At 40.3% G+C, this 18133-nt stretch overlaps 2 protein-coding genes across 2 annotated transcripts in view; one reads left to right on the forward strand and one right to left on the reverse strand.

The window, feature by feature from the left end:
• The window catches only part of LOC132258175 (rho GTPase-activating protein 100F), a 32529-nt gene that overhangs the window by 3597 nt on the left and 10799 nt on the right, over positions 1–18133 (forward strand). The window contains exon 3 of the mRNA XM_059755319.1: positions 10556–10783. Coding sequence (XP_059611302.1) covers positions 10556–10783 — 228 coding nt within the window. The remainder of the gene's footprint in view (positions 1–10555; positions 10784–18133) is intronic.
• Positions 14412–16860, reverse strand: LOC132257758 (sodium-coupled monocarboxylate transporter 2-like). Its single transcript, XM_059754788.1, has 4 exons — positions 16178–16860; positions 15476–16103; positions 14633–15417; positions 14412–14551 (listed from the first exon to the last, which is right to left on the reverse strand). The coding sequence occupies exons 1-3, from the start codon at positions 16858–16860 to the stop codon at positions 15058–15060; spliced, it is 1671 nt and encodes a 556-aa protein (XP_059610771.1). The 3' UTR covers positions 14412–14551; positions 14633–15057.

The following is an 18133-nucleotide window of genomic DNA, read 5'->3' on the forward strand; positions in this document are numbered from 1 at the left end:
CTAGACATCTTTTCTGACCATAACCTCAAAATATCACTAAGCGATCTTTAAAATGCCGTTTGAAAACTTTCTAGAACACAAAATCATCTGGTTATTATTTGCTAATGGACTCAGAATTATTGATTCAGAGTAAAAATCATGCAGAAAATTTTCTATATGAATATTTTTCAAGTTCTAATGCCTATTTTTGAGGTTATGTTCAAGCTCAATGCAATTTGCAGTGTTTCTTGACATCAAAGATGCAGAAAAGCAATCTCTCCGATTTGAGAATAAGAATGGATGTGCTAGAAGGCGAATTATTCACTAAATCTGTCCCTAATTTCTTACAATCCCAGGAAAAAGATTTTTATGATTGATTCTGCGTGAAAATTGAAGGAAATGACTGTATTATCTCCCCCTTGGTTGAAATAACGAGAAACAAGTTATATATTTCGATTTTCTAGGAAGAGAGCGAACTTTGCTAGAAATTATTGTAACTATTCCCGACATTTATTGTTTCCTTCTTTCTCTCTCAGATATTTTATCTGAAAAATCCCTACAACTTCCTCGCGGCGGTTTGGAAAATACCTCTTGATTATTTTCTATTTGTGACCGCGATATTGTGTTGTAAAAGCCGCGGGAAATTGGAAATACTATAGTGCTGCTCACAGGGGAGTGAGTTCCAAAATGGGAATTTAAATAATAATGAAAGAATTATCGTGTCCACATTATTCAAATATTCCCCTCATCCGTCCGAGCGCCAGTAAAATCGGAGAAACACACACAGGACATGGAATTGAATCACGAAATGTGTCCACTGGCGTTTCTCCTCTGTACAAAAGTCATTGATTTCGGTGCTCGGCGAGACGCCCTTCCACCCACACGATCGATTTCCCGGCGTGACGTCACAGGCAGGGGCTGAGGGGGTCGCCCCTTGTGTGATTGATAAGGTGCGAGTCCATTGCCGAGCATTTCGGATTGTGTTCTGCGCCCTGGAGCCGCGACTCCCGTGCAAATGGCCCAAAAACGGGGGGAGAATGACGATAGTTTGCGGCACAACTTCCCAAATGTGATTGTTTTCAGGGGTGTTTAAGTTCTGGATTTGCTGTTTTCTCTCTCTATATGAATTTCTGTGTGGTCACACAGAGTTGCAATGCTTGCAAAGCATGCGAAGAAAGTATGAATTTGCAAGTAGGAGAAAATCAACATCAAACATTTCTCATACAGTGCAGTCTGTGCAGGCAAATATAATTCCAGTTGACGAATTGACAGCCCCCGGGAGTACTTTAGTTAAGGGCGAGCGCTTCCCATTGTGGCGCACTAATTATACAAGAGGCCAGAGTAGGGACGGTGCTGGAGCAAACATTAAAATTTTACGCTCTCAATGGTCATTAAACACTCACATACACATTTCGTTGGGCATTTTAGATGTACAAGCGATGGGAAAATAGAATAAAAGCCCCTCGAGGGTAAGTCAATTGTGGGGAAGTTAAGAAAAATGCTCGACGCGAATCATTAGGCTGAGAGAGACGATGACCAAAGTAAGAGAAGGAACAATGAAAAAGCCATTAGAATTTAAGGGAGAGTGAGAGAGAGAGAGGGAAAGATAGAGAAAAATGGGAAATCTCATTGATTTCCGTCTCATTTCAATTAAGCCAAGTCATTCCTAAATTATTGTTATTAAGAAATGTCTCCAGGAAATTACAGCTCAAACAACTTTTTCCCTGGCTGTTGTTTTTTCTTATTCGCCCCAGTCCTTTTTCCTCCCTTCTGGTCTCTCTTTCTCTTGTTGAGTTGGGAAAAGATTGGAGGACGGAAACTGTACATCTTCCAGCACTGATGCTGAAGACTTTGCTGAAAGTTGTACGACCAGGGATTATACAACAAAATGTCTTCCCAGAGGAGTTTAATTAAAAGTATATGAATATTGGCTCCGGATTATGTTACTATTAAATGATAAATCATCAATTTTGGCCGTGTAGCCAGATTTTGCCTAATGAAACTTTAATTAATAATATCCTGTACATTTGCATTTTGCCATTCGTAACTCACAGTGCTCAATGAGTTTCTTCATCTCTCGAGAAATTATTTCGCCCCGGAGTTATTTCTCCATCTCACCATGCTTCGGGAATCTTTTGTGCTCGTCTTATCCCCGGAGATATGGCAATTAAATTTCACAAAGAGAAGGATAACAATTTTCGGTAATTTAATTAGGACTGAAATCTGATCAATGGGACAGAAAAAGCAAAAGAGAATTATACTCTTGGGTTGTCATGGCGCTTTTTAACATTCCACAGCATTCATGGAGGAGGTGGAAAAGTAGATTAATCCATCAGAAATTTAATACAAGCACTTTAATATGCTAAAACTTTAGTGGATTGAAAAATTTGCGAAACTTTCATCGCAACATTGAACCCTTTCAATGTTTGTCTATCTCTTCAGTCAAGTGCTTGTTCCTTCACTTCATCGCCATTTACCATATATACTGTAAATTCATCTTGTAAGCTCCGAAGACAAGTGGAGTTTCTCTGGAATATTGCCTTGAGAAGGGGTAAAATTCTGCGTTTGTCTGCATGTTATTTCAAACGGGAACATGTGGATTAATGGAGTAATTATACAAATTTTCCTTCGGAAAATGTAATTGAATTTTAATGAATATGCATTTTACTCTGCTACTTGTATACTGGAGTCTTCTGGGAAAAATTGCGCGGAGTTGACAAATGTTTGTTGAGAAAATTGTACTGCCTTCAGTCTTCACCATGTTGATTTATGTTTTTTTTATTTATAGGACGAGAGATTATTTATTAACAGGAAAAGAAATTGCTTCCAACTTAGATGATGTTGACAGTGGGAGACTTCTTGGCAACAATCATTATATGATCTTCTGCGAACATGACTTTTGCCAAGGGTGACACTGGAGAGTTCTTTCTCATGCACGCGCGTCTTTCCAAAGCTCGGGTGACTTTCTTGTGAAAAATTTCTGCATTTCACCCATAAATTGCAGTTGAAAATGGCGTAGCTCTAATGCACAATTTCACACACTGAAGCCGATTTGCTGGCTGGAGTGGAAATGGGTGCACATGTGAGAGGCACCATGTGCAGCATTCCAAATGTCCATCTTAGCCACCCTCTGCATGCAGCATCTCGCGAAAAAAAAGGTGGCAACGAGCATTAAGATGAGTCGGTTTGATAAACTGCTGCCGCGGGAGCACTGAGCAGGAAAGAGATGGAGTTTATTTTTTATACAGAAATACCCCACAAATTATCTGAAGAGAGCATTCTCATGAACCCAGACCAGGTTCACCACTCACCTAAATTGTAGAGTAATTTATATGTGGCAATGAAGAAAAACGTTCCTTTTTTGATGATACACTTTTCACAACTTTTATCCCACCATTTGTGTGTGTGTGTGTGTGTGTGAAAATGGCATAATATCCTTGCACTTGTGAATTAAACAATCTATAAAATAACAAAGTCATATTAGATTACAGACATTAGCCGCAGAACACTTTTTTCTTTGCTATTTGAAATTGCAGAAGTAAATAAAGGAAAGGAAACTACTGTGAAAATGAAAAGGCTTTTATGTTTATGTTGTCCTTCTTTAAGTAATATAATTTTTGCTGTGCATTAAAATGCTCTAATGACTCTCTAAAACGTCAGGTTTTTGCAGCATGTTAACACCTTAAAATATTTACTTAATTTGTTTTCTCAGCACACATAAAATCGGCAACACTGCCACTGCTAGTACGTGAAGTGTAATTATTGAATGGAGTGATTTTTTAATGAGGCTCTCTCTGCTCGCGCAACGACTATTCTGAGAAACTCCTACAGTTTTCTGTGTGGACACTTGGTTCACGCGAATCCCATTGCATGCACTGCAGGTGGATTTTCACGTGAAATACCGTGAAGTCTGTCTCCCACAATTAAGCCCACACACACACAATTCGTGACCGAAAAATGACGTTTTGAGTTCAATGAGGGAAATTGTGTATGCAAATTTGGGAAAGGTGTGGGCGCAAAAAAGTTGTATTGTTTGCAGAGTTTTTATCATGCCCAGGGGTTGGAGAGATAAAGTTTTAGTGATTTTATTTAACCCGGGTGAAACATTATGGAATTTTGCCATGCAGGAATTGCTGAAACTGTTTTGGTGGAGGATATTTTCCGAAGCCATGAGAAGGACTTCTGCCTCGAGGCAGTGACCTTTTACTCCACATTCCCCATTCATGGCCACCCCCTCGTAAATTCACAATCTCCACCCTTCGCCTCTGAGAAAATTAATAATCTTGTGAAGCCCCAAGAGGGAAAAAAGGCGACATCATCCAACGCAGATATGGCATTCTTGGTCATGGGGAAAATATGTGCTCATTGAAATTTCCCACTGTGAGTGGGATGATTTGAAGTTCATCCAACCACTCTCGAAAATTATCTCTTGTATCTCACAGCCTTTTGTTTACGACAGTCTCGGAATAGAGATGCTTCAATTGTCGCTTATGTGGTGCTTTGCAGTGAATTCGGGGTGGTTTTTTCTGGGCTCTTCATTCGCTGCCAAGCTTGAGGGCTGCTGCGTGTCCCGGAGAAGACTCTCCGTCTGGCGCCAGACTCTCGGAGGCCGCATGCTCTCGCGCCATCACTTAAATTGCAACCACCATAAAATGGTCCACATTATGTCCTTTTATTGCAGACTCTCGCTATCAATGTGACAAATATAATTTCCCTTCAACATTCACCCATAAATAATTTTCTTTTCCGCCGCAGAGAAACTCTTGGCTCCCCTTCGGGGCCACTTTTATCCATCCGCAGCGCGCATGAGGTCACTCAATGCGTAACTTTTTATTTAATTTGCAAACTCCAATAGAATTACAAAGTCCTGATTGTGAGACTCTTGATCTAATTTCATCTGGTATCCGATTAGAAAGGCAATGAGCAATTATACATGATGCTCCCTAGCTCTAGGTGACCTTGTCCAGATGATATTTGATATTTGAGCTGAGAAATATGTGTAAAATAGTGAGTCACAGAGAGGATTAATTGCGTATAACATTCTGTATAATACTGATTTCCTGCATTCACTTTAAGACGGATCAATATTTGTAAAGTATGCACTTCATGAAATTCTTTTAGACAGTGATTTAAGTTCTTTATTCCACACATTTTATGGTGATTCTCTACATTTTCTCTCTCTCACTTTCAACCAATTTAATGAAACTGTGGCACATACCATCACTTTTCGCCCCATCAAATCTGTCTCTCGCGGTTCTATTGTGGTAACTACACATTAATCTGTGTGAGAAGGTGACAATTAAGCGCATAAATCCCACAATAGGATTCTGTTTGGCAGATGTGTATAATCCGGGCAAGGGTTGGGGTGTCAGAATAAATGCTGCTATGAGTACGCTTGCATGAATCAATACTTTAGTAGGTCGACTTCTTGAATATTGGATTGCTCTCGCATGACTGTACATTGCAGATTCCTAAAGAGTCGTGATTTTTGCTCTCTTATCGGAATATATAGAAACTAACTTTCAAATAAATGATATTTGGACGCGAGACTTTGACTTTTGAGCGCGTAGAGTCAGCGAAAAAATGTCAGTGAATTCAGTAATTCAGTCACATTCCCTTATTGTATCATGTGGAGCAAAATGTGGGGAAGGCTGGCTGTATTGATGATGAATTGCTGGATGAAGTGTGGCAACCGTGCCGCGTTGGGGACTTCTTTTCACTCGGGATGACTCAGGCTACGGCGGAGTAGGGGACTACTTACTACCACATGAATAAGCCGTAGTACTATCGAAATACTATATCGTGTGAATTTGCACTCGAGCACACAGTGACAGTCTCACTATGGGGCCAGTGTCTGGCTCTGAGGGTGGACTTTCTGGGGTGCATTCACATCGTGTTTGGGCCAGTGTGAAAGTTCAAGGGGAGATTTTTCACGTACAGCAGAGAGCGCAAGAGAGAGAGAGAGAGAGATGCGCTCTCAATAGGGGGTCTGGAAGACTTCACTAGAGACAATTTCCAGCGCTTCTGCGCCGTTGATAAACTCACTTTTCGCCCCCTGTGACTGGCTTTCCAGACTCTCCACAAGCCCGTGTTCAACACACTAGCGATACTGTATCCAACAGTTGTTGGTGGTGCGACTCGGTGGGTGTGTGCGTGAGTGAATTCATGGTGTGACTCCCCCTTCAATTTTCCACCCTTGAAAATTACACATTTTGTAGTACGAGATTTCCACTATGGCGCCATATTTGTCCTCTCTGCCGTGAACACACACGAGTCGTGAAGCTGAAAAATGGCCCAAAAATCCAATCAACACCCACTCAGCTGCCAGTGAAAAGCCGTCCGAGTGCCAAAATGTGTTCGCCAGCCACCCCTCGGTCTCGCGAGTGACTTTCCGTGCCGACAGGGCGAACCGCATGTGAAGAGAAATGCATCAAATGGATGCCCCGCGATGAAAAACGTCTCGCAGAGCTGAAGGGAAAGCTCCGTGAGCTTAAATGTGTGACAGTTCAAGTACTGGCTGCTTCTTCCTTCGGAGCAAAAAGGTAATCAGGCGAGGAGGAGTCGTCCTTTTTTGCAGCGCCCTCAGTCATCTCGAGTGGCTCGACATTGAGGGATGATGCTCGGTCGCACTCAATGGAGTTCCCCCGTCATTGGGGGGCGGCGGTGGTGGGATGTGTGTTTTGTACATCAGCCCCCGTGTCTTCTCATGCTGCCAATTCATGGTGGAAAATTACTGTTATTACCGCCAAGTCTGGGCCAAGGGATTTTCCCACCAGCCAGTGACAGTGTTAATCAATTTATTTCACTTTTTACATCGAATTATTTCCGAGGACGGATGATCAAAATTGCTGAAGTTTAAATGAGCCCCAAGCCACCTCATTATGCTGCCTAAATCATCCACTTAGGCAGAGAGAAGGCGCTATCAATTTTCCCGGCAACTTGACATATACTTCATCGCTAGACACTCCTAATCGCATTTGGGAGATTGTAAGCCACTCTGTGTGGTTATTTCAAAAGTCATTATAAAATCCAGAGATGTGACAAATGGGATAAAAATTTCACCACTTGGCCTGATGGTGTTTGTGGGAATTGCAAAAATGCAAACTATATAAAGAAAGCACTTTTAATTTATCCACAACATTTCCATCTCAATTAGCAAACAACGATGGAGGGCAACAACATTTAACTCTGGAGCCATTCACCATTGTTAATTTAAATAAATTATCTCTGGGCGATACTTTGTGAAATATTCGTTGAAATTAATTTCATGTGAAATTTATTTACTCAACTGTTCGCAGACAAACTGTGCGGTGTATTTACCGGATAGGGTACGAATGGCAGGAGTTTAACTCTCAAAGAGGATGTCTCAATTTCATATTATTTGGTTAGGAAACTTGTGTGTGTGTGTGTGATTCAACAAAGTTTACGATGAATTATTGCTGAATTTTATGACACAATGAGAATCGTGGGAGAAATAGTTTTCATCCATGATTTATTGATTCACATTCAGGGCCTATGAAGAGTTATTGTGGGCGGCGAATGAAGCTCTGTAAAACACATTAATTGAATTACTTCTCGCAATTAACCTGTGCAAACGATGGCTTTCCGGCAGTCGCAGAAAGAGTGGCAGCACTTTTGGGGTTCTGAATTGGGCAAGAAAGTAAATAAGACGAAGTCAACATTGAAGAAATTGTATCTCGGAAAGCTTAAGTGGGGTTTTGCTTTTAACTTCCTCATGTACTTTCCAATTTCCCACTCTCGTTCCATTTGAGTCAATTAAAGGGAATTTCATATTTGCTCAAAGTGGAAAGCGCAGATGAGTCTATCAGTCGAAACTGTTGACACAATTTGACAAGGCTCATCTTGCCCACTTTAGACGGCCGGAGATGCGTCGAATGCGGTGGAAATGGAGCACTTCATGTCATCCCCAGTCACTCGACAATGAATTAAATTTATCACTCAATTAGATTTTTGAGTGCAGTGAAAATTGCTGTTGACAAACATCCTCTCTGGCTGTGTTGAAAGCTGTTCAGACGGAAAAGTGTACGCAACCCCTTTTCCATCCACTGCATTGAACTCTCCACTAGAGCGTGAATTTTCGCTGTGCTTCTTCGTCCGGAGATGTGTTTGAAGCTGAAAATGCTTCACATCCCCTCTTTTGGGCACATTCGTTACCATTTTCGAACTGATTCAAGGCGAGAAGAGATTTGACAGGGAAGCCGTACATCACATTATGATTTCAAGTCTCAATTTCACAGGGTGGAATGTGTATTTCGTGGTGAAATATTTGCAGGAAAAAGGCGGTTTTAATTGTGAATCAACCCTTGTGAAGACAATAGATTCTGTGTACACCTCAGTAATCAATTGTGTTGTCCTTGCCTTGACCACAATTCAGTGTGTATTCAAATGAAAGACGAAAATCTGATTAGGACTACACAGAAGGTTGTTTTTGTTATTCCCCAGAAAGAGCTGAACACATTCTTTGAAAGGGCATTCTTTCGTAACTCTCACCATGAGCTCTCAACAAATTTTCCCTTTTTAATACCACGCCAGTGCCAGGAACGCCAGGAACTTTTCTAATGAGCTTTCTCTGCGCTGCGCGTTTGGCTTTTTTGTCTCCCGCCCGGAAAACTTCTCCTCAAAGACACGCTTGTGAATATATTTTCATCATTTCTAATTAGAGAATCTCCTGTGATGTCTCTGTTCTGGTTGGTGGGCCATGTTGACTTCTCATCTCCAGCGTCAGAGTCAAAAGGATGGGTAATCGCTTCACTGAGGTTTTCCATGGGCCAGGAGAAAAAAATAGCGATATGAAGGTGGGAAACGCCGAAAATTTACCAGCAATATCAATATGTACAGAATGTGCGTGTATAAAAAGGGGGGACAGAGGGAGTATTTTGATTAAACAGACCACGAAGGTATTGGAGACGAGATCATGACGAGGGTGAGGATATCAAACGCTAATGGGGAGCTTATGAAAGTCACCCACGCATCATTTTGACTTCCGGCTCTCGCTGAATTTTCCAGTTAACCTTCGCAAAACCACCCGAGCAATAGATACATGTACACATAGCATCATAAATATTAAAATGTGTTTAGATAAAAAAAAAAACCGTCTGTTGGTTTTCACTAAAATACATTCACTGCTCAACCGTGCCAAAATGCTTTACACACATTCCAAATTATACCATTACCACGAAGTAAAAGCAAATTGTACGAAAATATTATATGTACTTCCCTCTCCTTTGCCTGCCACACTTCCATGGAGTTTTCACGCATCTTTTTCCGCACGAGATGCAGAAGATGGGCGATGGGAAACGCCACCAACAAAAGAACTGTACCAGAGGCAAAAATTTCTAACTGAGCAATTTCCGAGCATTTTTCGCCACGTACAAAAAAAAACGCGCACCTTCCTCTCTTCTGTGGACGCGATAAAAAAGAGTTGATTGTGCGATATTACAATGAATTTGCTTTTTAGCATGATTTATACACACAGTAGCTAATTTATGGGAAATTTATTCTTTCCCGTAGCAAATCTCTGCCAAATATATGTTGAACCACCAAGTTTTTGTGACACTTTCAAGGCAGTATACTGATATATATATATATGCATTGATATATAAGGGAAATTTCACAAAAATTGTAAGGGATATTGTGTGTTTAAGAAATTTGTGGAAATTGGGTTTTGCCTGGGAATTTACATATTTCTTGCGATGTGAAAATGGCGAACAGATTGCATGCTTTACATACAATTTCCCACGCACATCTTCCGAAAATCTCGTCCCACGTTAAGAAAGCAATTATGACCTTTAACATCGAATGTGGTAATTCGTGTAACTTGTGTTGGCGGATTTGGGAGTGAGAGATAACACTATGTGTACAGTAAACAATATGTTGATAATAATGTCTCATTTTTCCACGAATTATCATCACCTTTTCACACTAATACACTATATCATTTCATTTATCCTTTAATGCACGCTCTGAATTGCATTGCATCATATTAAACATAACACCTAAAGTAACAAAGACTGGGGGATTTAGTTAAATTTCAGCCTTGTGATATTCGGAATTATTATTCATTGTTGTTCATCTGTAATTTTCACGCCCTCACATCGCCAGAATTAACATCAGCAAATCCGGCTGGGTGACGGCGTGCAAAGTGCAGAGGGTTGCATTTAAATTTACACTATGACACGTTGTGAAATTCTGCAACTGTTGTGGGTGTATCACTCGGGGAAAATTGAATTTTAATTAAAACGAGGGAAAAATACGTCTGAAGTTTCAGATATGCAATTTGGAGGCGGTTTAAGGGTGTGTCACAGAAGATATGAATTTATTTCCTCATCAGATTTCCTTATGCCCTTTCTTATTATGAGAAGCGAGAGGAAATGAAAATAAATTAAATAGAAGCACCACCAGAGATTAAATGCAAATGGAAAGTCTCTTGGTTATAGTTTCTCCTTATAACCTGGGATCCTAATTGAATAATGAATTTTGCATAGGGAATTAGCGAAAGGGGATTTGCATTTGCCCAGAATGATTACTGTATTGGATTGTCTTGTGATTATTGCAGGAAAATGGAAGATCTGTGCCTGACCTCACTGCCAGTCCGGGCCGAGCTCCGCCTGGACCAATGCCAAGCAACCAAGGGCCCATCATCTCGCAACAGCGGCAGGGCGTCAAGGAGCCCGTCCTCCTGCAGGGTGACTTCCGGAAGGTCTCTGGCATCAGCTCCGAGATTTTCCGGCAAATTGAGGCCGTGGAGAATGACCATGACCCGAGCACAGCGGCCGCCCTCGAGGTAAGGAGTGCAGTATAATTGAGGATTATCCTCTGCATGTCTCGTCCACGTGACTAAATTGGGTATTAGCTGCCACTTTCCCAATTCTCACCTGCTCCGCAGCTCAGGTGGGAAGCCCTGGCTGAAATATTGCGATAATCTCCACCCCACAGCACTCAAGATTGTACCTCATGCATGAGACCCGAAGCAGTGGCATGGGAAGTACAGACAGAGGAGCGAATGTTTAATTCTTTTCAGACATGCCATGTCTGAGCTTTTATAAGTTTGTTCACACAAAAGCCCCCCGAAGAAGTTGGGCGAGATGATATCTCCTCTAAATGTATTAAATGTTCCTTGTACTCCACTAAATGCTCATTCTCTGTGAGGCGGAGGGCATTTATTGACTCCACACATATGAAATGTTTTCTTTGTTTTCGTGATGTCCTTCTGGAGTCCTTTCGCCCAGCGTCTCATACTCAAATACTGGGACTTTCTTACTCTGCAAACAGCACGTGTTCTCCAGTCTTGTAACTCGGATGTCGCATCAAATGAGGCTTGGCAATGTTTATGAAGAGATAAAACCATTACAGAATTTATGGTTCTGTGAATTAAAGATGCGGAATTCATATTGGCAAATTCACGGAGATTCTGCAAGAAAGCTCAACTTAATACGGAAGAATAACAGTTGGCAGTGTCTCCATAGTATTATTTCCGTATCTACACTTGCGGATTGCCTGAAGATATGGAATTTGTTTGTGAAATTTGAGAATAGAGTTTTTACTCCAATCTCATAAACTAATATCCCAAGCAACCATGACAAGATTTATATGCGGTCTCTGTAGATTTCATAGCACTTTGTACTTGTTTACGATTCACATCTTCATTCTTTGTAAAAGAAAAGTATGAAATTCCTCCATGAGCTGCTTTAATAAATAGGAAATTTTGCAATTGTCACGATTTGCAAGCGCTATATTGGCATTTTCAATATTGCACACATGTCAAATATGATAAATCCTCGTGCAAAGCAGAGATGCCAACTCATATATAATACCTCTGCTTAGCGATATATGCAAATATTGAACATGCAATGAATTGTGAGTGTTATACCGCGAGAAAACCTTAGACGCGAGAGCTGCACCGCCTTTTCTTCGCTTCACGAGATTATTGCCGACAAAGGATATTCCATGGGAATTTATTGGGAGAATTGAGACTTCCAGCAATTCGTTTGATGAGAGGTTCAAAAAGATCCTTTCCAGCGCAGAGGCGCGCTTCGAAATTGAATAACAACTTACCTCAGCGAGTCTCCATTGCAATTTAATAAGCCTTCTCACATGACTAGTCAGGTAATTCAATAATTTTGCTCCTCTTGTGTGTGGTTTTTATTATTTGTTTCGAGAGGAATTTTTCCCTGACGTGGCTCTATAGTTGGGTCGTCGCACAAGGTTTAAAGATATATCAATTGAAAGTGCAATTTACGATCCGTGGACGATGCTTCGAAGCCACCGCTCAACCACCACTATTTCGCTGATGTTATTAAACTTCTCTGTGCTGTATTATCTGCCACGAAAAGGGTCAAATGGTAAAATTAAACACCGTGAAGAGGTTTAAGTGGAACTCACATAACAATACCAACAATAACTTAGCTTTATTGCATTGAAATATAACTGCCAAGGTGCGAGAATGCGGGAAGGGAAGGTGCTGAAGAATAGCAAAGTCCCTGGATCTCGAGCGGTTGTGTACGGGTGGATAAAATGATAAATAACACCCCATTTTGCCGATCAACGACGCAAATATAGGGCGAATTCGCACATAGAGGGCTTTTATGTACCAGAAAGGCACACACCGCGCCGTACAATAACTTCCATGTATGATTTGGGCGAGGAGAAAAATGTGGGGAATTTTCTCTATTTGCCGACATGATTGTTGGATGAAGTGGAGCAGCGGCGGGGGTGAAAATAAATAAATTGCGATGGGAGGAAAATCACGATGACACAAAGTTTCTTATATAGCAGAGAGAGAGGCAGTATTTATGTGCAAGGAGCTTTCCCAATATATTGTCGAAGCTTTCTTTTTATCAGCTTTTCTTTCAATCAGAGTTGCCAGTGAGATAACGCAAAATTTATATAGATGGGATATATATTTAATGAGCTTTCTGTTGACATGCTCCACAGAGAGGTAAATACAATACAAGTGTTCTTTTCTCAACAGAGGCTTTTATGTGATAAAAGCAAGTTTGAAGGTAGATTTGGAAGTTATTACGGAGAAATTCAAACAACTTTTGTGAGTGAAAAATATGAGAAATGCTGAAGTATTCATTTTATAGACACGAATGAGTAGAACGATATATTTGACTCCGCGAAAAGTTTTCAATTGCTCATTATAGTTCGCTATGTGCATTTGAATTGTGTTTAAATATTCCTATTGAAATGAGATTTTTATATTACGAAAATGAGGAATGATTCACAATTTGCTATTGACTTTGGCTTTTAGCCTTCTTTCTGTCAACTCTGTGCTTTTTTACTACACAAATTCAGGGGATAAACCGTGAATATTTTCTCCTTTATTGAATGATCCGCTTGAGAGTGTTGAGAATGAAGTGGAAAGTGTTAAGATGGAATTTTCAGCATATTGTGAGAATCTTCCCATGTCACTTATATGTATTTAAAATGTCGAGAATATGAGACAGATTCTCTCTTGTGTGTCCACCATTTTTGTTCACTCGCTCTCTCTTAGATACAAATCACCCGATGTCCCCCAAGATATCGCTGTGGTGAGAGACAAATTCCCGAAATTCTTCACAGTTTATAAGACACTCTGATGGAGGTGATTTTCTCCCCATGACTGACCATCAATAGTGGCAAAGAGTGGGCTCTAAGTTATTTTTCTTGCCATCTGAAGTTATCTTGATACAAAATCTGCCTCCGCTTTTTGGGATATGCGCCACGCCGCCATTCAGAGAGCAAAAAAGGGAGGACCAGGGAAAATCCTTACATGGCATTTGCTCTCAATTACGCTGAAGAGGAAATATGTACCAGCAAAAAACCATGTTATTTACATGAGATAGAATGGCAGCAAGAAAGATTGTCAAATTTCTTTTTCTATATGGAGATGCTGAGCACCTATTATGGGACATTAAGTACCTTAACTGAAAGTTCCTGTGGTTTTTCACCACAACACAACATATTTACCTTACGGGCAGATGAATCCACCTCCTCAACCCAGTCATCCACTGAATTTTCCAGAGGATGGGACACTCAGCTACATATACTCTTGCCTGGTGGTAAAGTGGGTAAGTGAATTTAAATGGAAAATGCAGAGGTTTTTCTCCAGATTAAATTTCAAAGGAGATTTTCTCCGCTTTACCTCTCAACATCACCCAAGACTCATGAATTTTCACACAATATTACGAATTGCATTGTCTACAGCCTGAGTGAATCTCAGTTTTTCTCCATTACAATCGTTTTTTGTTGCAAAAGAGATAGAATTGAGCAAAGGAGAGGAATGCAAAGCATCTGGACTGATCCACTGTGCATCTCTCTGGCATTCACTTCTTTTCGTGCACGGGAAAGAGCACAAGTGTTTTTCGGTTTGAAAATGTACAGAGGTTTTACAATGAATTTATTTTATCTTGTCTCTCCTTCCTTCCCCTTCCCCAAAAATTAACCCTTAAGCGTTGCGAATGAAAAATGTTTGTAATACTTTTATGACTCCTTTTCCAGTGTCTTGAAACCTTTACTTCATGAATATTTCACCATCATGAGATTTTCCTTCATCTTCTCGCTCATTTGCCTGTCGGTGAAATTGAAAGCAAAGAATAATAATCATGAAAATTTAATGTATGAAACAAGAATACAATCTCTTTTTCATTACCTCACCTTCCGACTCTTCCCATACCTTCCAATTGAGGAAGGGAATTGTATGGGAATTATCCGATGTTTGAGAAGCACGAATTTTCCACCACACGAGCGTCTCTAGTCGTTGTGAAAATCCAATAAACAGGACATAAACTCCGTCAATTTGCTGAAGAAATTCAAGTTTTTCACGTGATATGGCTATGCTTCTGTTGTGGACGCCAATTTTGTGGGAATTCTTGCGGCAAAATACTCATATTTGAAGAAAATTAATGGCATCGTCACTAACCTGTTTGAATTTGAGCATGTTACAACTGAGAAAGACATTTCTGTGCAAATTTCTTAATCGCGCGCGTCAGTTTTGATATTCAAACTTTGTGTATATATTTTGCAAGGCCACTTTAAAAAGTAAAACGTTTTCTGCTCTTCATTCACTCTATTTCGTCATTTGGTAGAGAGAAGAATTTCTTGTGGAGGATTTTTTCTTAAGAATGTTATCAAAAGCTTATCATCAACATCTGTGTTCCCCCCAGTGAATACACTTACTGTATAACCAACTAATAAGTTGATGATTAGACCTATAATACAGAAGAATTGGAAGTTTATGCGGAAAATCCACGGCACATCCTCATTAGAATCCTCCTTTGTTAACGATACACGCGATGCATTGTGAAGACTTGAGCTGTTCATGAAATTGCATCCATCAGTGCGAAGGGGAAGAGGAGTATCAGGCTTCTTGTTGAGACCCCCAATGATGAGGACTCCAATCACTGCCATCGATACGATAACTCCACACTTGGCTCCCTGAAATCATGAGATTCAGCCATAGATTAACGTGTTTTCTATGCTAATTTTCACTCACTCTACAGTTGATTTTGGGAAAGATCATTCCACTGCTGAAGAGTCCAAACACTCCAACAGTTGAGATCGTGAAGCATTGCACAGTGATGGAGAAAATAGTTCCCAATCTCTCAATGAGGAACATAAGAGCAATTCCTCCAACACCCACGATAGCCACTAAGATCTTCATAACTCTGCCGGTGGTTCTTTCAGACACATTCTTCATTCGCGAACTCAGGAAATCCACGTAAATTGTTCCACTCATGGTATTCAAGAGAGTGGAAGTTGTTGAGAGTCCAGCGGCAAAGACACCGGCAATAAATATTCCATTGAATCCTGTGAAAGCTGAAGCTTTCTCCTGCACAAACAGTGGGAATATCTGATCAATCTTCTTCACTATTCCAGCTGTGAGAGGGTCACAACTTTCATAAGTGGTGTAAATAATAGATCCAATTACGAATTGAATAAGTAGAATGAATATGCTAAAAATTATTTGCAGCCAAAGAGCCTTTTTCGCTTTGGTCAATGTCGGCAAGGACAAGTATCGCTGAATTCCGCTCTGACTGAGACTGAATTGGTAGCATAAGATGAACACACTGCTGAATAAATATGCCCACATTGATCCTCTGATTTCCAGACTGAGGTCAGTTCTATGGAAGAATGAAGGAAATTGTAGTAAAATCAAGAAGTGCTCGTTAGAGATGATATTTTGTGGTGTTCTTACTTAAAAAATGTGAGCCTTTTTCCGCGATCGAGAGCTTCCCAGACTTTTCGGAATCCTCCTACACTGGAGAGTCCGACAATCATGATCACGATTGCTGAGGTGATGATGAGAATGAACTGGAAAACATCAGTCCACACGACGGTTTTGTAGCCGCCAATAGCTGTATACCAGATACAGAGGAAACCCGTGACCACGGATATTGCGTAGAGATTGATACCAGTGACCTCTTGGAAGGCTAAAGCGGGTACATAAAGAGTCAGGGGAATGACGAAGAATCCCGTGATGACGTAGAGAATGCTGGCTATATACTTGACACTTTTATCGAACCGCATTTCAAGATACGCGAAACTAGACATAAGTTGGAGGTCGTAAAATACTGGAAGGAATACGAAATGAACTAGAAGTCCCCATAACACAGAGGCTATCACAAACATCCAATTGTGGAGTCCGAATCCATAGACTTCCATGCTTTGGCCAATTGTTGATGATCCAGTGACTGTGGTTGCAATTAGAGACAGAGAAACTGGCACAACACCGAGTTTCCGCCCACCGAATAGATATTCATCCAGTGATTGTCCCTTCTTCAATCTCAAGGCATACACGAGTCCTATCCCGAGGGACACGACAAACACAATTGCGAAGAAGACGTAGTCGAGAATCGAAAAATGCGTCTCAACAGACATGCTGGCACTCGCGACTTATCAGACAGATGGAAATATTGCAACTGAAATCCACCACACAATTCACGGTTGTTCTGACACAACAAAAGTCTGCTGGCCTGGAAGATTTACATACTTACAAATCTACTCCATGAGCTCATTATTATCCCCTTGTTTTTGTTTTTGTTTAACATCAAATAAGCAAAACGAGAGAGAAAATGAAACCGGGTTTTTTATTTATAGTATGTCCAAACATTCATATTAATAAATTACTATTTTTATTGCAACATTTTCAATAGTATAGATATTATTTATTGTTTCCGTGGATATTGCATAACTCATGATTGTGGAACAATTTTAAAATTGCCCTATTGAGTTTTTCATGGAAAAAAGGTTAATAGATGTACAGTCAAAACAACGAGTCAAGTACAAGCATTAGACAATTACAATTACTTCCTTTAGTTAATAGTGGTGGGTTTGTGATATGGTTAATATACGCACTGTAGTTTTTATTAATCAGTCGTAATCAACACACAATTGCAGAGAGAAAAACTTTCTGGAAAAATACTAAATTATTTTCCATGCTCGACAACGCAATGCTTCGTATTGATAGATGATGATGGGCATTACTGCCTGTCATTGGGACTTATAGGATGAGAAAAAAATGAAATTGGCAAATTAATTGAGGAAGATGAAATTGCTGAGCATGAAAAGGGCGATTTGTGGAGAAGAAAATAATTCACCAAATACCACTCAAAGGATATCAGGGAGGATTCTTGCGTGTATTTCTCAAATATTTACCTATCCTATTTGCTACCTTTATTAATTATTCCGATACTTTTATCTCTCCTGGCCAACTTATGGGAATCCCCTTGTGAGAATTGTGGGCAGAACAATATATCTTTATTGAGACAATGTGGAAATGGGACAAATCGAATGAATGGTGATGACTATTTGGATAAATTGCACAATCGTGACAATATGAAGGGTGGAAAATCATGCTGTATCACCGAGGGTTGGGAGACACCATGGATATATTTATTGAAAACATCTTGAGAAGCGTCACAATTGAAGATAGACTATGTGTGTGTGTGCCAAATACCCTTTTGTGGAAGATGTTGATTGAATTTTCTTTCCATTTATTCACACGATTTTCAATGGCGCACACACACTCCATATCCTTTCAGCTCTGCGAATCCAAATAGAGCTCCGAACTGACCCCGAACTATTGTATGGGGTTAATTTGTGGGTTTAACATTACACCGCCTAGTTTCACACCCTCGATAAGTACACCGAA

Source organism: Phlebotomus argentipes, unplaced genomic scaffold (genome assembly GCF_947086385.1).
Source record: "Phlebotomus argentipes unplaced genomic scaffold, Phlebotomus argentipes genome assembly scaffold_4, whole genome shotgun sequence".
Lineage (NCBI taxonomy): Eukaryota > Metazoa > Arthropoda > Insecta > Diptera > Psychodidae > Phlebotomus > Phlebotomus argentipes.